The sequence below is a fragment of the Pygocentrus nattereri genome, chromosome 7 (genome assembly GCF_015220715.1).
Source record: "Pygocentrus nattereri isolate fPygNat1 chromosome 7, fPygNat1.pri, whole genome shotgun sequence".
NCBI classification, from domain to species: Eukaryota; Metazoa; Chordata; class Actinopteri; order Characiformes; family Serrasalmidae; genus Pygocentrus; species Pygocentrus nattereri.
This window is the reverse complement of record NC_051217.1, coordinates 22,238,052-22,260,242: the sequence shown is the minus strand read 5'-3', so window position 1 is coordinate 22,260,242 and position 22,191 is coordinate 22,238,052. Positions and strand designations below refer to the sequence as shown.

At 38.1% G+C, this 22,191-nt stretch overlaps 1 protein-coding gene across 1 annotated transcript in view; it reads left to right on the top strand.

Annotated features, from left to right (window-relative positions):
• Window positions 1–4,331, top strand: part of LOC108431160 (cholinesterase-like) — a 46,459-nt gene extending 42,128 nt beyond the window's left edge. Inside the window, exon 4 of the mRNA XM_017704141.1 lies at window positions 3,674–4,331. Within this exon, the coding sequence (XP_017559630.1) occupies window positions 3,674–3,801 (128 nt within the window). The 3' untranslated portion in view covers window positions 3,802–4,331. The remainder of the gene's footprint in view (window positions 1–3,673) is intronic.
• Window positions 4,332–22,191: the final 17,860 nt, after the last annotated feature.

Here is a 22,191-nt window from a genome sequence, read left to right as displayed (position 1 = left end):
ATACAGACACAACAATAAATTGCAGTTCAATTGGTACATTCAAGGGGCAAAATACAGGGGGCTGTGGGGGGTTCAGGACCCCTTATTTAATCTCTTGGACGCCCTGAATGGCCGAAAATCAAAGGTAAACTAGTGCTGCCTGGTAGGAAAAATAAATATTGGAATATACATTCAGAAAAAAGGTAATTGTTTAGCTGCTTCACCCATGAAATGGCCAACTTCTGTCTTTGGTCTTCTTAACTACCTGGATATACAGCACTGTTCTGCCTCAGGGTGGCGCTGTTGCAAACCGGTTCCTCCAGTTGGTTCTTTTTTAGCCAAACATTACAACATTTCCAAAGGAAAAACTGTTAAATTAAACATTTTGAGCCACTGTAGTGCCACTATGGTGAGTGAGTTAGCAGCCAGCCAACATGGGTCCCTCAAATACAGAGGGGTGTTTCTCACACTGAGTGCATTTTGCCATTGCATTGTACCTTGCGAAATATTTAAAAGCTAGGAATGTCAAGGTTAATGTGTTAATAAAGTGGCAACGAGATAAATTCTTAATGCTACTCATTTCGTTTTAAAACCATTAACATGTTCTCCTCATTTGACCCTTCGATGCATCCATAGAAGTGCAGGCTGGAGCCCAGATACAGTGTGTTCCAATGATATTGTAGGCCTCTCATCAAAGTACAGCTTTTAAATGGCTTTTAAAGTGAAACCTTCCGCTGGACAGTGCTTGCAGGAGAACTTTGGATAAATCAATGAGCAACAAACTAACAAAAGCAGCAGCTTGGTGGAGCTTCAGTTCCCTAAACATCCTGTATATGTTCACTGGTGGTTTTGGATTGTGAAAAAAAAGAAATGTCTATATTTGTGTTGTAGCCTGGCGACCGCTGGTTCCTATCACCACCACTATAAAGACATCTGAGCAATTTCACACCAAACCACTCTGAATGACTCTGTTTACATCTCAACCACCGAGTTCTGTAGAAATGTTGAAAATCCCACTCCCTCTTTTAAGGTCAGGATATATTACTACATAACCATAACTGTGGTTTTCTCTCCATGAACTGCAGCATGAAGCATGCAAATACATTAGATTTAGCATTAATACAACTAGAAAGTGAGTACTGCTTAAACAGTTCTCCTAATATGACCCTTTGACCATCCATAGTAGTGCAGGCTGAAGGCTGGAGCCCAGCTACACTGTAAGCCCAGTTATGTTGAATTTACTTCAGAAACTCGAGGAAACTGGTTGCCTTAAAACGTTGTTTTAATGTTTTAAAGCTGCAGTTTAATTATACCTTTCATTAGGTAAAAACTTTTTCAAATTAAGTGATATTGACCAGTTTGCCAACACTGAAGTGCAAACCCTTAGTGTGAACGTGGTCACTGACCAACAAAGACCTCCACTCCTCAGCAAATAGAACAATAATTTGCACTTTTGGCCGATAACACAAGGCCGGGTTGTTAAGTAAAGCATATACAAAAAGCGTATGCCTGAGGAAAGGCAACCTAGGTGGAATGAAAATACACTGATGGTGAGTAAAACAAATGGAAAGAAATGCTCAATATGCAAATAGATGAAGCCACGAGCCAACGGTAAAGAAATATGTTTTATCCAACAAGTTAAAAATACAAACATGTATTACAGCTTACTTAGGTCTACTTAGTTTCATGCATTTGTTCAGCAACTTTAATGTGAAAGAAACCATTAAAACCAACTAAAAGGTCCTAATTTTTTGAATGTGGGGTTTCAAAGCTGCCCTGGCAACAGACAAACCAAAGAGCAATAAGTTAATTCAACTCAGATTTGCCATTTGGGTGTACAAAATCATCAAAAAACATTCCCCTAACTTAAAATTGTTGAGCAACATGTGGGATATGCTGAGTTTTATGTACAACAGACTTATTTGAATTAAAACAAAATGTGGGATTACAGTGTGCAGCATGCTGGATAAATCAATAAGCAGCAGACTAACAAAAACAGCGGCTTGGTGGGGCTCCAGTTCCTTTCGAGATCCTCCACTGGAATCCCCAAGCTGTTGGTTTTGTTAGTTTGCTGCTGGTTGAGTAATCCATAGTCCTCCGGTGAGCGCTGTCCAGCTGAAGGTTTCACTTTAAAGGTTTTCACTCTAAAATCTTTCTTTAAGGTTCAATTTTGTGCCGATGTGATTATTTGTTATTAATTACACAAAGTAATGTGATTAATCATGATCAACTACACAAAATAATGTAATTCATCATTTGAAGATTGTTACGGCCTGGTTAAAAAGACATTGTTATCGTTCAGGCCATTCAACATTAATTACTTGATTAATCATTAATAATTAGTAGATTACATGATGTGTAATGTCATGAATAATGACAGCCCTACACATCACACTGTAAACCAGCCAGTGACTGGTGGAAAGGCTCGTTTTTAATACTGTAGACGTCCATCATATCACTACTTTAATGGCAATTACTGCAATAACATAAATAAATAATATATTGCATCTAGCTTTTAAAGGGGCATTCAGCCTAAAACTAGAATTCAATATTTGTCATGTTAGCATAAGCATAGTACATAGAGAGCATCATTCAGTCTCCGTTAATTTACAGTTTTATTTCATTTCTATGTTTTCATTCATCACTGATGTCTCACTACAGTACCCAGCATGCATCACGTAAATTCATTATGTGGCCGTTGGGAATCCCTGCGGTGTCAACCAATCCTTACAGCTAGCCTGGCCACTGAGCTACAGGCTAACGAATACAAACAAGCCAGAATTAGTGTACCGTCGTACGCAAGACGTTTGTGAAGAACTTGGTGTAAATAAGTAGCACATCCTCTACAGAGACGCCCTTCTGCTCATTTAATACACAAATACAGTTTATTAACTGAGTTTAACAAAAAAAGGGGAAAGAAAATTAAACATACAATGTGGCCTGTGCAAAAGTTATGGCACACTTTATATTTTACGTTTCATGTTTATCCACCACTAAAGTCGAGGTGAATACGGGAGAGGGAGCTGAGTCATAAGGTGAAGCGCTCTGTTGACTGGTCAGCCCACATTCCAACCCTTACCTGTGCTCATGAGCTTTAAGTGATGACCAAAAGAACGAGATCACGAATACAAGTGGTGGAAATGAGCTTTCGGGCTACGTTTTACTCGACAGGGTGAGGAGCTTGGTCATTTAGGAGGAGCCCAGAGTAGAGCCACATATTACGGACATGTTGAAATGAGTTGTTGAAATGAGAAGTTGCTTAATTAAAAGTGTGTCCACCTGAATTCCCACTCCAAGCGGCGATTCTGCTGTTGACTAGCCAGTGGGGAGCGTTTCTGTGACCCGTTCCAGTGCAAACATCAAGAGCAGCACGTGAACGTTGCATGTCCGAGGCCGCAACCCTGACAATGGATTCAGTGTTTGGCCATGTGGAAAGCTGGATCTAGTTGTTATTGTAGGAAAGGATGCTGTGAAAGGTGCACAGACTGCTGGAGAATGGGAAAAAATAAAGAAATAAAATAAAAAACAGTCAGAGTGGCTTTATGCTCATAGTCCATAGGAGGGTTACCATAGCAATAGGGATACAGAGCAATACACAGGCGATTCAAATGGGGAACTGGCTGATTGTTTGTCTTGTTTTCTTGATATATACATTTTTTTTTTCTGAAAATGAATCTCCTCTCCTCTCCTATAGTGAGTATCGATGATGTGGAGTTTCAGTGGAAGACTCAGTTTCATCGCTGGCTTTCTTACATGCTGGACTGGAAGAATCAATTTAACGACTACAGCTCGGTGAAAAAGCAGCAGTGTGAGAACCTTTAATGTCAGCGCCGCTTTTCTTCTCAAGCACCGGCCAGCGCACTTTATGAGTCAATACAGCTACAAAAGCCAATGCTTGCACATGACGGGGCACTCTGTGTTCTTTCATACGCTTCAACTGTAGCCGTACATACATCTTTATAAGTATGTGCCTTTTTTCCCTCACTCAACCACACAGTCAATAGAGCCTCAAGCTAGGCTGTGTTGTTTGATATAGTAAGTATATATCAGTTCCTACCGGAGTTTATCATGCAAAATTTATTATTTGGCCACTGAACTGAGTTTGCTTGAACATACCATAACTATGGATTTACTAACTGGTTTATTTTTATTGTAACATTCATTTTAATAGAGCCTATTCTTGTACACTTTGTTTTGTGGGGTGTTTTTTGTGAGTTTTAGTATTTAGAGGCATGTGTTCAATGTTAAATTGATAAGTTAAGCACCTTTAAGGAACCTGAAGGGTAGCTTGGACTTTTAAGCAATCATAATCATCATTAATAAATACATTAATAAACAGGAATTGGATTTCATGTGAAGTTCAGTTATTTCCTTTTTGGAAGTTGCAGGGCATTAGTTTAGTTTATCAGGCTATTCAGCTGTAATTATGTAAATACATAGGTAATTACGTAGTAATTTGCCCATTAATTCCATTTACATTTGATTGTTGCTCTTTCTAAAGGTAATTCTGTATTTTTCACATTTTTTACTTCGTCATGTCAAAAGTGAATTATTGTTTAAGGAGGAGGTGGACGCATATGCGGAAATAAGCGACTTTTATTCAGGGAAAATTTTATCCAGGGTCATGGTCAAAAAAACGGTCCAGGTTCATAAAGCCAACACGGATCGAAGTAGGTACAGACGTGTCAAAATAAACACTGAATCAAACAACAACAAACAATCAGAACATCTAACATCAAACAGTACATCCAAACAGTTCAAACAATAAACAACAAAGACCAACACAGACCAAGGTAAACACGGAGCTTATATACACGAGGGCTAACAAGGGATCACAAGACAAAGGTGGAAGCACAGGTGGGAACAATCAGGGGCGGGGTAACCAAACAAGGGGGCAGGACAGAAAAACAAAAACAAATGCACATTGAAGACCAGGAAGTAAACACGAGCACATGGACAGGACAAAGGTAAACACAAGCACATGAGGAGACTGGGAGGGGCCAATCGTGACAAATACATTATAATTATTAGTAGTTTTTTTAAGCATTATTTGCCTAGAGATGTGATTGTCACTTTTGAAATACACTGTATTCTGGATATGAATCATGTCATACCTTCATACAGTCACCCAAACACATTATAAAATTTCATTTTTTTGTAGCATCCTATTCATTATTAAGCTTATTTAGAACTTAATTTGTATTATATATTCATGTGAGTTGCCCAGGACTAGCACATTAGAATCATTTTATACAATTTGCCATATTGCTTTTGAGTGTGTTTACATGCACTTAATAATAACTGCAATAATAACTAAAGGAAATCTGATTTTGTCAGTAATCTGGCCAACACATTTACATGCACTAGATGTACATGAGTAATCAGATAATGGGGAAACCTCACACTGTAAGCTGGGGTGAGTTGAATTTACTTTAAAGATTTGAGGGAACTGATTGACTTAAAATATTAAGTAATGTGTAATGAAAACTTGAATTAGAATAACTATCACTTTTGAGTTAGGCTAACATAAACACATGTTTGTGCAACTCAGAAATTCTAATTATTTTACCTTAACATCCTGAAATTGCAATTTAACTACCTTTCCTAAGGTAATTGATATTTTTAAACCTTTTACATAGTAAAGGTTAACCTTTACTATGAACACGGTCGCTGATCAACACAAACACCCACTTATCAGCAAAGAGAGCGATAACCTTCACTCTAAACCAACAACACAACATCAGGCAGCTGAATAAAGAACATATAAAAGAACATACGCCTGAGGAAAGGCAGCCTGGGTGGAATGAAAGCTCACAGACAGCAGCTAAAACAAAGGGAAAGAAACGCTTAACATGCAAATAGATGGAGCCACGAGCCAATGAGAAAGAAATATATGTAACTGTACTTCACAGCTTACTTAGTTTCACTCAGTTTCACACATTTGTTCAGCAACTTTAATCAGAAAGAAATGATTAAAACAAACAGAAATGCCGTCATTTTTTGAATGGGGGATTTCGAAGTTGCTATAGCAACCGACCAAACTAAATAGTTAATTCTCAAAACTCAAAAATGCCATTTGGGTGTACAAAATTATCAAAAACATTCCCTTAACTTAAAATTGTTGAGCAACATGTGGGATATACTGAGTTTTAATGTACGACAGGCTTAATTTATTTGAGTTAAAGCAAAATGCAGGATTACAGTGCAGGTCTACATGAGTCAGGCAGTACCCAAATTTCTACTTTACAACCAGCCAATAAACTCACAGAAGACGTGATGTAAACGTAACGTAAAACTCAAACTTCATGCTGCATTTTTTTTAAACATCGCCCAATTTAACCAGGAAATATTCCAGTGTCACTCCAAAAGTGTTTTGCTGCCTCTAGCAGTGACACTACTCGATTATTTCCTGTACCTACAGCACTGAGAAATCTGAAAGAAATCAGAGTAAGAGTTCACAGCACTGAGAAATCTGAAAGAAATCAGAGTAAGAGTTTACAGCACTGAGAAATCTGAAAGAAATCAGAGTAAGAGTTTACAGCACTGAGAAATCTGAAAGAAATCAGAGTAAGAGTTCACAGCACTGAGAAATCTGAAAGAAATCAGAGTAAGAGTTTACAGCACTGAGAAATTTGAAAGAAATCAGAGTAAGAGTTTACAGCACTGAGAAATCTGAAAGAAATCAGAGTAAGAGTTCACAGCCCTGAGAAATCTGAAAAAAATCAGAGTAAGAGTTTACAGCACTGAGAAATTTGAAAGAAATCAGAGTAAGAGTTCACAGCACTGAGAAATCTGAAAGAAATCAGAGTAAGAGTTCACAGCACTGAGAAATTTGAAAGAAATCAGAGTAAGAGTTTACAGCACTGAGAAATCTGAAAGAAATCAGAGTAAGAGTTCACAGCACTGAGAATCTGAAAGAAATCAGAGTAAGAGTTTACAGCACTGAGAAATCTGAAAGAAATCAGAGTAAGAGTTCACAGCACTGAGAAATCTGAAAGAAATCAGAGTAAGAGTTCACAGCACTGAGAAATCTGAAAGAAATCAGAGTAAGAGTTTACAGCACTGAGAAATCTGAAAGAAATCAGAGTAAGAGTTCACAGCACTGAGAAATCTGAAAGAAATCAGAGTAAGAGTTCACAGCACTGAGAAATCTGAAAGAAATCAGAGTAAGAGTTCATAGCACTGAGAAATCTGAAAGAAATCAGAGTAAGAGTTCACAGCACTGAGAAATCTGAAAGAAATCAGAGTAAGAGTTCATAGCACTGAGAAATCTGAAAGAAATCAGAGTAAGAGTTCACAGCACTGAGAAATCTGAAAGAAATCAGAGTAAGAGTTCATAGCACTGAGACATCTGAAAGAAATCAGAGTAAGAGTTCACAGCACTGAGAAATCTGAAAGAAATCAGAGTAAGAGTTCACAGCACTGAGAAATCTGAAAGAAATCAGAGTAAGAGTTCACAGCACTGAGACATCTGAAAGAAATCAGAGTAAGAGTTCACAGCACTGAGAAATCTAATTACTGACCCGAAATCCAGCCTCTTAGTCAGATTTCTAGACTGTACTCCGATCTAAGAAATCAGAGTGTGCTGTTGTTCACATGACCATTTGAATAATCAGATAACTGCAGAAATCTGATTATGATCTGATAACTGAGTGCATGTAAACACACTCAGTTTCTCCAATTTGTTAGATGCTGACTCCAGACTTTTGTTATTGTACACTGTGTACAGATGTCTTCACCAAAAATTGCTGTGCATTTTAGAGCTACAGAAATAAAACTGGACCATTAGTTTATTAATTAGATGTTCCTAAACGCCCTCAGTTCGGTGTTACCCTGGAGTGTTTGATTTTTTTATAAATTTATTTTCATTATGTTTTGGTTAATTAGGTTAATTGGCTGTGTGACTGATGTTAAATGGAAACATTTTCTTCTTTCCGTGTTCCCAGCATCCTCCTGCTGTGTGCTGTGTGTCAGTCGTTGTGGTGAATAACAATGTTCATTGTCTTCAGCGCTTCTTCTCTTCACAGGAGCAGCCGCTGTGGTGCAGTTCAAACACTATTAGCATATGATGGCCAACAAAGAGTCCCTTCTTTATTCTGGTTTTGGTACTTTGGGAATATGTGGGAATATTTCAATCCAACACAGCAGAGCTAAAGCAAATGGTTGTGACAAGTTGTCCAAAAACAAAATGACACAGATCGTGTTGAATTTGCACAGTATATAATCTTATTGTACGGAGTCCTGCTAGTGACATCCTGTATAAATAAAAATAATGCGTGGCCATGCCTTATTAACATGTGGGGATGAGATTCTAATGCGTGGCCATGACTTAGTAAGACGTGGGAATGAGATGATTAGGCCGTGGCCACGGCTTAGTAAGGCATGGGAACGAGATTGCAGCTTACTAAGTCATGGCCACGACTTAATCATTTAATTCCTAGGCCTTACTAAGTCGTGGCCATGCATTGTTTCTATTTATACAGGATGTCACCCACGGGGCTCCATGTTATTGTTTTGTCTATGTATTATTTTATTTTGTATGTCAGTCATTTTTGGTCTTGAGAATTATGTTTTACTTTTTATTTCTTCATTTTTTCCAGTCTTTAAAGCTTTATATGGCAGGACTAACAGGCTAATTGAATACAAAATGGTAGGGCTGTGCAGATATTAAGACATGAACATATCTATATTATTCAGATTATAGCAGTCAAAACATTAAAAACATTTGTTGATTTTCTACATGAAAAAAGCTGACATCTACAGAGAACACACTGAAATATGGCATTTTTAGTGCACTATTTCTATTTAGATGCTAAGATTAAAGGTAGAATAGATGACTTACATCCTGATAAAAATCAATAAATCAAATGCTCTGTAAATAAAAAGAAAAATGTTATCTGTGGAGGCTATAAGACTGTAGACACCCTGTCCAATTATTCAGACCGAAGTAAATGATTGGATTGCCTACCTACCACCTGAAAGGTGCTAGGTTCACAAGAATGGCAGAAAAAGTTACACAGATATCTACAACTTGTACTGCTAAAGAAAGAAAGAAAAGAAAGGCAGGAGTTGAAAGATGTTAAGCAAGAGTGACCATTGGTGTGGATTTCCAATGGCGATGAAACCTGAGGGAGCTGAAAGGCCTGGAAAGCGACACCAAGGCTGCTTTTTTCTGTTGGACTAGTAATTGTCTGGTTCATAGCTTAGCTACTTATGTAGCTACATCATGTATTAGTCCAACACTAATGTTAGCTAAGTCATAGGTTTAAGCTAGCTAGCTATGTTTATCTTGTATGTAAATCTGTATATTTATTTGTAGGCTGTGTGGGTTCATATGTTTTAGGGGAAGGGCTTTGAAGGAGGGCTGAAAAAACTAGCTTACACTCCCTGGTTTCTACAAAACCACCCACTGCAACTTTACCATATGAGAGAAAAATAAAACATAAAATTTCAAACGTGCCATAACTTTTGCACGAGTCACATTTTATGTTCCATTTTGTTCGAATATTTATATTCAGCAAAAAAACAGTAATTGTGCATTAAAATATGCAGAAGTGTGTCTCTGTAGAGGATGTATTCACTTATTTTTCTCATAGAAAATCAGCAACAGCATGGAATTTGATCCAGGGTGCCAAAACGTTTGCATACAACTGTATAATACAACACGATATAGGTGTTTAAAAATTCTGAAATGCAAATGACAGTAGAGAGTATGCTTTAAATCTCATTTCTTGAGTTACTTGAAGCACATATGTGGTACAACGTTTTAACTTGAAGGGAAATTCCAGCCTTTATTTAATTTCAGTTTGTCTTTGCAGTTTGAGGTGTAAACAGAGTCATTCAGAGTGGTTTGGTGGGAAGTGGTTCAGATGTCTTTACAGTGGTGGTGATAGGAACCAGGGGTCGCCATGACTACAACACAAATATAGCCATTTCATTTACTATCCAGAATCAGCAGTGAGCCTACATGAGTCTTCTGAGCTTTTATATGTTAAAGATGGTAAAACAGTGGAAAATCTTGAAAAATAGAGTTTGCTTTGGGGACTATTTTGCCTCACAATGTCCTGCATATATCCCTCCACCATGAATGGTAATTAAAGATTACAATTTTAGGCCAAAATCTTCTCAAAACTGTCATAAAACAGTGTCTCAGTCATCAGACAGTGTATTAGTAACGAATGAATGTAATAACTTTCTGTGAGGGAGCTTTTAGAGGTAGATGTCTGGTTCCTATCACCACCACAGCAAACAATTCTGACTTCAGACCACTCTGAATGACTCTGTTTACATCTTAACCATTTCATTATGAAAAAAAAGAAACTGCTACAAAAATTATTTATACAGAAAAATTGTTGGCTAATAAAAAATTATATATATATATCAATATATATATATATATATATATATATATATATATATATATATATATATATATATATATATTGATATATATATATACATGATATAATTAATGATATTAACAAGTCTCTGTGGCGGCTGTGAAGGTGTCAAGGAAAAATATGGACCCAAGAAATTCTTGTTACTTTTTATTGTTTTTGTTTATTTGAATTATGAATAATATGAATAATAAACCAAGCTAATTAGCCAGTTCAGTTACTAAATAAAGACTATAAGCTTCTGATTTGTAATTATCTCATTATTAATTATGACACATGAAACATCCAGGCCTCTTTTTGAAAGACTGTTTTATAGTAGACAATGTTGTTGACAGATTTAGAAGATAAACATAAAAGGAATGTTTGATTATGTTTTCAATGTTTTGATATGTATGCTGGAGAGAGATGCGTTCAACTATGCTTTGAACAATGTCTTTTTAATGTATTTCAGCCACTAGTTTTGAAGTTTAGATGACAGCTGACAATCTGCGAGTGGCCTTTGAAGTGCATTTTCTCTTAAACACTCTGATTGTTTACAAAAAAAAACACTGTTTGATACTGAGCGCCTGAGCTGAATGGTCATATTCTGCAACTTGCACCTTGTACTTGTGTGTTTGTGCCTTCACATGCAGTATAACTGTGTATTGTTGTATTCATATTTGTTGTGTGAGTCAAAAATGGAGATGAAGCGCATGACAATGCAAAGGAAGCGTCTGATTAAAGCTCTGTCATATGGAAGCCAACAGTTTGGTGGTGTTTTCTGTGTGGAATGAGTGAAGTCAACCTTTATTGATTTGCTTTTCCTGCAAAACGATCACTGAATTCAAGGCATTCTTTGTCAGAAATAAAGAAAATGATACAAAAGCCTCAACAACTAAGTATATTTTTCAGTGTTTAGTGTATGTAAGCACAAACTACAGTACAACAGGTTAAAGAAATTAAAATGATGCAGCTGCTCACTAATGCAATACACTTTGTACAATATAGTCTTTAGTTAAGTGTAAGTTATTTTAAGTGCATCATAATAAGTGATTTTCACACCTTTTGCTTTTTGTTTGTTTAATGAATTTTACTCATTTTTTCTTTATCTGTTTGTCTCTTGAGGCGTTTTTTGCCTATCATCAACATGCAGACAGGAAACATACAGTAATTTCACATCAAATATAAACCTTTTATACCTCAGACCATTATAGAACCACAGACACTGAAAAGTCACTGCAGCTCTTCTCTCCTCTACTGCCCTCATCATCTTTCTGACTGGACTAAAGAGCATAAGCGCAGTCCTTCATGACACTTTCACTGTAGGTGGGCGAGTAGGTGGCAAAACAGCCTTTAAAAGCTGATTAAAATGCATTTATAAAACATCCCTTTATTTAGAGGATCATTATTACTAAGATCTTTGTCAACTACTCAGACGCCTCAACAACTGAATATCATCTCAGATATTTCAATGTTTCAATGTTTCAGTCTTAGAAGCTGGTTGATGATTTTCTGAAGTGATCAAACCCATTCAGTGGTGTTGAGGTCTGGACTCTGGGGTGGTCAGTCCATTGTTCAGCTTCTTTGTTTGATGTGTCCATTTCCTTTTCTCAGTGAGGTTCTTCTTGATCAGCTACACATCCTTTCAGACCCACAACGCTGAGTGGTCTTCTCACAGTGGAAGGATGGACAGAAACACCTGTGGATGTTTTCAGATCTGAAGCAGCTTGATTTTCTCCTCTCTCTCAAAGATCAAAGCTATAAGTGCTGTTTATCTGATAGGGGCAGTTTTGGTGTCGAACAGGTCTTCCAGGTGGTTGTTAGGGGCCACATTTTCTCTGTCGCTTTTAATCAGTTTGTGGAAAACTCTTGTTTTTATGCGATGTTCATCTTTCTCATTTAAAAGGGATTATTTTATATCTAATGTTTTCAAAAATGCCCACTGAAAAAATGCGCTTAATGACTGGAAATGAAATGTATGGGGGGGGGGTCTCTGAGTTTTGCAGAGTATTGTATGTTTCTGTGTGTTTGTATGTGCATTCCTGACGCTCCCTCCAGTTGATATCTGGCAGTTTGGTGTGCGGTTGGTGAGGCTTTATTGGCCGAGCAGATGGAGTTTGGGGCCGTAAATGCCATAGCCACTCATTTGTACGCTAATCATTTAGGAACGCTTCATGTCTGACCTTTTAGAAATGGTTTGGTGGAAGATGGCTTTTGGCTTTCTTCCAGATAAAGGGACGAGAAGAAGGTGGAAAAGGAGGAATAAAAAAACACACTTTGTAAAGCGCATGACCTCTTTGTTATAGTTATGACATTACATTAGCATTTATAAAAATGTGACATTTCCAAAAAAATTATAATATGCAATATTTTAGGGATTAATCATGATTGTCCACACAGAGCACCAAGAGAAATAATTAAAAAAAAAACTCTGTTGTGAAAAATGGTTGTGCACCCCTTGGCCTGATCTTTATCAAGTTCGTATTTAGTCCACTTGAAAAAAATTTCATTACACAACACAAATTACCTTGTTACTTAATTTTTCTGGTGATATTAAGCACAATTTACATCCGCTAAAAGACTAAATTCTTGTTTTCCTTCTCTCGATTCACACTCAGATTGAGCTCTACCATTGGATTTTATGCTTGCATTTACATCCGCTATATATTTTTATGACATCATAGTTTGACCTTGTGCTAAGATTTTTGAAGTCTGTATCATAAGCATGTTGACTGTGGGATATTTGCTATTTGATTATGATAACTAATCATTTTCACTTATTCTGTTACAGATTTCTTACTCATCTGTCAGGTTTTGGATCATTTTTGTGGGCTTTTTAACAGGGGCGGGCCTTACAGGAGGGCATTTACTAGCTGAGCAAGTGCTGTCTGCTGCTTCTTTTCACTTTGTTGTTTCAGAATAACAGCTATGACGGCTATTTATTAAACTAATACGCTGTTGTGTATGTTTTATTGCATGTGCCTGTTAGCTACTTTAGTTAATATAAGCCAGCACCCAGGGAAATAATGGGCAGTAGGCCTGTCACTGCAAACTGCATTGTTAATTGAGTTATTTAGCCATTATTTTGACTCTTACGCAAGTAATCTGCTTATTCAAATGGCCAAACCAAACATTCACTCAATTAAACAGTAACACATTCTGCACAGCCTTTCAGGGATTCTAAATGACTTTATTGGAAACAGACAAAACAGGAAGCCTTATATAGTCATCTGTCCTTGAAATGCATGTAGTTTCATGCAAATGTTGAGCATTACACGGTCTATAGAAGGTAAATGTGCACTAGAGCAGCTCACTGTGATCCGTTTCAGGATTTCCAGTTGTGTAGATCAAGATAACGTAAAGCAATTATTCAAGTAGTTTTTCAATAAACAACTTAAATACTCTTACTTGAGTAATTAATGTATTAATACTTTTACTTGTACTCAAGTAAATTATCACTACAGGTACAGTATTTTTACTTGGGTAACTTTTGGCAATGACTTCAACCAAATAGTGAGCAGTTACAGTATGTTATACATCATGGGATGCTTTGCCCCATTTATCTATACAAGACTGTTTCAGTTCATGGCTTTTTTTGGATTGGCTTTATTGACTAACGTCTATTTTGGTTTTCCATCTGAAGATTCGTGATCAAATCGTAAGGCAATTTATTCAGTAACTGCATGAAATAAATGCAATTTTTAAACTAATTAATTACACAGAATATGTGTTTTATGATCTACACACATCACTATACGCTTACTATTTACTGCTGAAAGCCAAAAATCTCAGACACTCTTTGTGTTATTTTATAAAAGTAATGTTTACAGAGCAGATTCACTGAAGAGACGCCGTCTGTTTATAGTTTATAGCCTAGATTTGGGGAAAAATGGGTCGACTTTCAGTAGAAAAACTTCAGCTTCTTTTATTATAAGGGTTTAAAATGACATCATCTATTTGGCTGGAAAGAAGAGTTACAGCCTCATACGACGCCCAGCTTCTGAATGTAGCTTATGGAATATGAAAGTTATGAAGAACATGACAAAGTGGTACACCGGTGGTCCCAAGGAGTTGTAAAGGTTAAACAGCCTGGACCATTTCAATGGAAATGAATGCGACTGAAGACGGGACCCTGTCTTGGCCATTCGGTTGATTGGGTCCCTCAGTAACTGAAGGTCAGTCAGGAAGCAATTGGTGTTGCTATCCAGTGTATTGCATCCTTTTAACATAATGCTGTGCTGATAGAATTTTTATGGAACGTCCAAATTTTCACCTACCAAGCTTTCACCTACCATATGTAATAGGTTTTATTCCGGATGTTGAAAGAGCATGGATTCAACACATTTGGGGGTGGGTTTTAAAGGGGGTGGTAACCTTAATTGTGGCAGATTTGTCTACAATCCAGCATCAAAGGTTTAAAAAATCATCCCCAGATGTGCATTCTCCTTACAAGATCACATCTGCCCCCCAAAATGCTATTATAGTGGTACCAGGTACAGTTTTGTTTTTTTTGTTTTTTTTCTTTTGAGAACAGTTGTTTCTTCTATGGTAACCAAACACTTTTTCTGACGGTTTTATCTTCATCTACACTCATGAACATAAGCCTTATGAAGATGCTTGTAGAGTCTTGTCACCCATTACGTTTGTCGTTCATTTGAAGCCCTTACACTCGTCTTTGTAGGAAGACTGTCTTTCATTTATTTCCAGTCTTTCAAGCTTTAACAGCTTTTCTTCCAAGATCCTCATTTGAACAGGTTTGAAATGAAATTTGTTGTGAGAAGCACTGCATGCCAAACTCACTCACTCATTTTCTGCCTGTATTCCTGATTGTTTAAGGTGTTTGTTCAATAAAGCTCACAATATTGTGTGGACTGTTTGCTAAATAAGATTGTGTTTATTAATTATTATGACATCGATGAAGTTTAAAACATTTTAACATTTTACATTAATACACATTTCTTTAAATGCACAACCATATCTTCTCTAATTGTTAGCTGTAGCCTTTGGGCAGCCACCGAAGACACAATGCCTAAGCGAGGCTCATAAAATTATGCAAAAACACGAATAATACATGCAGCAGTATTTGCAACACAGTAAAGTAAAATATACAGTAAATAAAACTTCAGAAATAGTGTCTTGTCAAGTAAAATTATCTTAAATCTAGTCAATAAATCTAAAATGTCTCCTGTTGAGATCGTTGTAAGTTTATTTTAAGATTATTTAACTTATATCTAGACATGTTTACTTGTTTTTGTAAGGAGGAGCGAGGAGGCGGACGCATACGCTGAGATAACCGAGATTTATTAGGTGCAAATCCAGGGTCGTGGTCAAAACAGTCCAGGTTCATATAGCTGACACGGACAGATCGGGGGACAGACATGACAAAAAAACCACATCAAACAAAGACCAATACAAAGATACAAAGACTGGCCAACACAAGGGGCAAACACAGGGCTTAAATACACGGAACAATGAGGGACAGATGAACACAATCAGGGGTGGAGTAACCAAACAGGGGCCAGGACTTAAACCAAAACAAAGGAGCACATGGACAGGACTGGGAGGGGCCAATCATGACAGTTTTAAGTGATATTATTGAGTAAAATGATCTCACTGCATTGGCATATAAATTTACATGTTTTAAAAAATGTGCTTGAAACCAGCTAAATTATCAGCTGCTATAGTGAGACAATGTTACTTAATAAAACTACTCACAAGTGATGTGTTTATAAACAGGTAGATAATCTTATAATAAGTGCACAACCATCTCAAATGAGAAATCTTAGATACATCGACAAAGTTTAAGATCATTTTACTTGACAAGATGCTATTTTTTGCAGCGGCATAACTTTTGCACAGGCTGCACGTGCAGTCCACTTAGACCAGCCCAACACATCAACAATGCAGGTGCATCTAGTAGAGTGGACAGTGAGTGGATGCAGTGTTTAAAAACTCCAGCAGCACTGCGGTGTCTGATCGACTCGTACTAGCACGACACACACTAACACACCACCACCACGTCAGTGTTACTGCAGTGCTGAGAATGACCCACCACACAAATAGTACCCACTCTGTGAGGGTCCATGGGGGTCCTGACCACTGAAGAACAGGGTAAAAGGGGGTAACAAAGTATCAGAGAAACAGATGGACTACAGTCTGTAACTGTAGAACTACAAAGTGCAGCTATACAGTAAGTGGAGCTGATAAAATGGACAATGAGTGTAGAAACAAGGAGGTGGTCATAATGTTATGCCTGACCGGTGTATAATGTTCAATATGTTAAATTCAACAATTGTGTGTTAAACCATGGAGGAGTGTGTTCATTTTATTTTCACTTAGAAAATAAACAACAACCTGTAATTTGACCAGGGGTGCCCAAACTTTTGCATACTTTTAACCAGGGGTGCCCAAACTTTTGCACATTTTTATTAAAGGCATATTAAAACAAAGAAAGGTGTAGTGACACATGGCTTCAATAAGCGACCCTTCAAGGCTATTAAATGTAATGGTCATTTCTAGGACAGCACTTTGAATTGTCTAATGGTTCCTTGCATGGTTAAATTGTTCTTCTTCTAATGGAAAGCCTGTTGTGTGTGGTTCTTTACAGAACCTTTAAAAATGGTGATATAGAATAAATCAGTTCTTCACGGCTTATTTTAGAGGGGATAATGCAGGTACCACAACATTTTGTACTAATCCTGAAAGTCATTTATCCTCAACCAACTGAAGTTGTTCTAGTTCTAGTTTTAGCTCATTTTACATCTGCTCAAGAGTTATCTGGAACATTCTAATAACCATAATTAATGATTTAATAGCTTTTTTCCATCTCCCTGCTTTTTTTCCGAGTATACAATCTCACATATGTCCGGCTGGACACTGAAGGACGACCGACTGCCGAGCCCTCCTACCCACTTCAGACCAGCTGCCCATGCCCCAGCTGCCACCACCTGCCTTGTACTAGCTGCCCACCCTACACTGATGTTCTCATAGACTCCTAGCTAACATCCGTTGTAAAAAGCGCTATACAAATACATTTGATTTGATTTGATTTTTTGTCATTTTATTATTAACACTCCTTATAACACATCTACCTATTTTAAAAACTGGAAAAATATAAGTTAAATCCATTACTTGGGCGCACCTGATATTACAGCCTCAAACACGAGAAGATTTTACTGTTAATGTCAATGTTTTGTCTGTTATTTTCGAATTTAGTATAAATTAAGTGGTAAATTGAGTTATCCACCTAGAAGTATAGCCAACTACTATAATTTCACACACTCTGATTTGGTCACTTTAGATCCAAAAAAGGGTTAAAGGTCCAAAAATGGCTTCTGCTACTTTTGCAAGTAATAGAACCTTTGTAGTACTATACAGAACCCTTTGTTCTAAGAGTGTGGCTGGAACATGGTCATGTAAATTAATGTAAGTCTGTTTCTGTTGGGTTTTTTCTCTTCTGTTCCTTTTTGACTCCACCTTTACCTCATGGAACCTGTTTAGGCTCAAATGCAATGGTTAAAGGAGTGTAGAAGAACAAATGACAGAGACAGACTCAGTTTAAAATGAATCAGTACAGCCTTTTTATACTTTAGGTGAATACAATAGATACACTATACTGCCAAATGTATTCACTCGTCTGCCTTCACACTCATATGAACTTGAGTGACATCCCATTTTTAATCCACAGGGTTTAATATGATGTTGGCCCACCCTTTGCAGCTATAACAGCTTCAACTCTTCTGGGAAGGCTTTCCACAAGGGTTAGGAGTGTGTTTATGGGAAAATTTACTGTTCCAGAAGCGCATTTGTGAGGTCAGACACTGATGTTAGACGAGATGGCCTGGCTCGCAGTCTCCGCTCTAATTCATCTAATTCTATCGGGTTGAGGTCGGGACTCTGTGCAGGCCAGTCAAGTTCTTCCACACCAAACTTGGTCATCCATGTCTTTATGGACCTGCTTTGTGCACTGGTGTGCAGTCATGTTAGAACAGGAAGGGGCCGTCCCCAAACGGTTCCCACAAAGTTGGGAGCATGAAAGTGTCCAAAATCTCTTGGTGCTGAAGCATTAAGAATTCCTTTCACTGGAACTAAGGGGCCGAGCCCAACGCCTGAGAAAAAACACCACACCATAATCCCCCCTCCACCAAACTTTACACTTGGAACAATGCAGACAGACAAGTACCGTTCTCCTGGCAACCGCCAAACCCAGACTTGTCCATCGCATTCCCAGATGGAGAAGTGTGATTGGTCACTCCAGAGAACACGTCTCCACAGCTCTAGAGTCCAGTGGCGGCACTTTACACCACTGCATTTAACGCTTTGCATTGCACTTGGTGATGTAAGACTTGGGTGCAGCTGCTCGGCCATGGAAACCCATTCCATTATGCTCTCTACGCTGTTCTTGAGCTGATCTGAAGGCCACATGAAGTTTGGAGGTCTGTAGTGATTGACTCTGCAGAAAGTTGGCGACCTCTGCGCACTATGCCCCTCAGCATCCGCTGACCCCACTCCTCAGCATCCGCTGACCCCCACTCATTTTACGTGGCCGATCACTTCGTGGCTGAGTTGCTGTCGTTCCTAATCACTTCCACTTTGTTATAATCCCACTGACAGTTGACTGTGGAATATTTAGTAGTGAGGAAATTTCACGACTGGACTTGTTGCACAGGTGGCGTCCGATCACGGTACCACACTGGAATTCACTGAGCTCCTGAGAATGACCCGTTCTTTCACTAATGTTTGTAGAAGCAGTCTGTAGGCCTAGGGGCTTGGTTTTATACACCTGTGGCCATGGAAGTGATTGGAACACCCGAATTCAATGATTTGGATGGGTGACTGAATATTTTTGGAAATATAGTGTATATATGATTAACAATGGAAATGTGGTTTAAATCATACATTTACAGATTAAGGCAGTTGCAGCTACAAAGTCACAGACATTAGGAAAGTACAAATATTTCATTTTAAATTTTGAGCCCATGCTGTGATAAGTACAAATATGTTTTGAGAACATTATGCGATGCATGAATAAAAGGAAGTTTCAAACAAGACATATATGGTTATAATTGTGAGTCTGGTGTGTTTTGCAGGTCATCTTAGTCTACAAACAAAACAAAAATCATCATCATCATCATCCTTACAGTTTCGAGTCTAAAACCCACACAAGCATCATAAGGGCACCTCAGAGAAAGCAACAGAATATAAGATAAATATAGAATATGGGATATTAAAAACATTCTGAACAGCTAAGTTCTCTGTTTCTGTACACATCGTCCATAGCTTCCTTCTCCGTGCGACACCATTGACCTCCATGTTGTTCCTCCTCTCCACCTCTCTTTTTTCTCTTTCTAGCAGAAGTAGATCTGATGTTTTGATTTCCATTGAGGCCCGGCGCCGTACGGAGCGGACAAAAACCGTGGCGCTGTTTCTAATTAGGTCGTTAATTGCAATCCGAAGTAGAGATGGATTTAGGCCGAGTTCCCTTTTCCTCTCCGCTGCTTTTGTTCTCGGCACAGCCTCTGGGGGGATCCCACAGTAATCATGGGAAGTTTTAGACACGGCAGTTCTGGAGCAGGGCCTCCACTGCTGATCTAGGACACACAAGGAGGAACAGAGTTTTAGCTCCGGTATCAGGGTTGATATAGTTTAACTTAAATATCTAGTCCCCGTCCACTTTATTAGAAACACTCACCTTGTGCTTTCACTCACTGGCCACTTTATTAGAAACACCTTGTGCTTTCACTCACTGGCCACTTTATTAGAAATACCTTGTGCTTTCACTCACTGGCCACTTTATTAGAAATACCTTGTGATTTCACTCACTGGCCACTTTATTAGAAACACCTTGTGATTTCACTCACTGGCCACTTTATTAGAAACACCTTGTGATTTCACTCACTGGCCACTTTATTAGAAATACCTTGTGATTTCACTCACTGGCCACTTTATTAGAAACACCTACCTTGTACTTCCACTCACTGGCCACTTTATTAGAAACACCTTGTGATTTCACTCACTGGCCACTTTATTAGAAACACCTACCTTGTACTTCCACTCACTGGCCACTTTATTAGAAACACCTTGTGATTTCACTCACTTGCCACTTTATTAGAAACACCTACCTTTTACTTCCACTCACTGGCCACTTTATTAGAAACACCTACCTTGTACTTCCACTCACTGGCCACTTTATTAGAAACACCTTGTGATTTCACTCACTGGCCACTTTATTAGAAACACCTACCTTTTACTTCCGCTCACTGGCCACTTTATTAGAAGCTGAGGGTCTGAAGTCAGAAACTGACCACTGATGAAGGGCTAAGAGATGGCTAACACAAACAATGAATCATCAGATAAGCTATAGTCTGTAATTGTACACAAGCATACACTTTGTGGCCAGTGAGGGTAGATGGAAAATACTTTAAGTGTGGACAGCATGTATCTGTACGTAGAACCTCAATAAATACATACATACATACATACATACTTTATTGATCCTACAGGAAATTTAGGAAAAAATAGGCTGAGTAATGTACCAGTTTTAGCCACATGAAAGCTACATTAATTAACTGTGCTGAGCCAGTGATTGATGAGAATGTACAGCATGTCTTTTTTCTTTCCCAGTAAAGAATCTTCTCTATTCTGCTCTTCACCCACATCACAAAGTTATTTAAATGGAAACAACATAAAATGTACTATTATTTACTTAAAAGGATGGACACAAAGCGCGGTTGTCCCAAAAGATGTTCCGTAATGGATCTTCACTGACAAAATAACATAGTCCTGGCCTCTTCATTGTGTGGACAACCAAGCACAGTGGATGTTAGCCCTTGATGGAAGAACACACTTGAATTTTCCTTCAAATTGTTTTCATCCATTGCCTGTTTATATCCATCATTTGCTGCTGTTTGAAGTGAGGCTGACATAAACGATTTAAATCTCTAAGCCGAGTGGGTGGGGGTGCGAGGTGGAAAGGGGGACTTTCCTCTACCAGAGCAACCATCAGCCTTTTTGATTCAAGAACTGTGATTGGTGAAAAAAAGGAAGACGAATCGGGACTGGAAAACAGGTACCATGGCAACATGAGGTAAAGTCTGACCTCCGCTGTCACCAGAGGATTCTGTGTCACACCATTCAAATGAGCGACAGCTACAGATTAGCAGGAGAAGGAGAGGAATGAAGAGAAAAGAGCAGTGGAGGAGTGGTGGGTAGACTTTTAAAGTGGACTGGGATTTCTTGACATTGAACTTGTGAGGATGAATCGAAGCAGCCAGGATAAAGTTATGTATTAAATAAGAGTGGAGGGAATGTAATGCAGTGTTGCAGTAGATCTGGTGTCAGTGTTTTATCCAGCTTGAAGTTCTGACCTAATACTGAACAATAGCTGAACCCACAGCACCAAGTTTTGGATCAGAACCTGACAACAAACATCTGTCGGATTCTGAGTATCATCAACAGGAGACGTTCTGAATGACAGCGTCTGCTAAATTAGCATGTAGCATAGCACAATTAACAGTCATCATCAAACCATGTAAAAAAAAAAAAAAGTATATATATATATATATATATATATATATATATATATATATATATATATTTGATGATGACTTAATATATATATTATGTATATTACATTATATGTACCATCACTCATGAACAAGACCGAGATACTTGAACTCCTCCACTTGAGGCAAGAGCTCATCCCCAACCCAGAGAGGGTTCTCCGCCCCTTTTCCGCTTGAGAACCATGGTCTCAGATTTAGAGGTACTGAATCTCATCCCAGCCGCTTCACACTCGGCTGCAAACCGATCCAGCGAAAGCTGAAGTTCGCGGCCT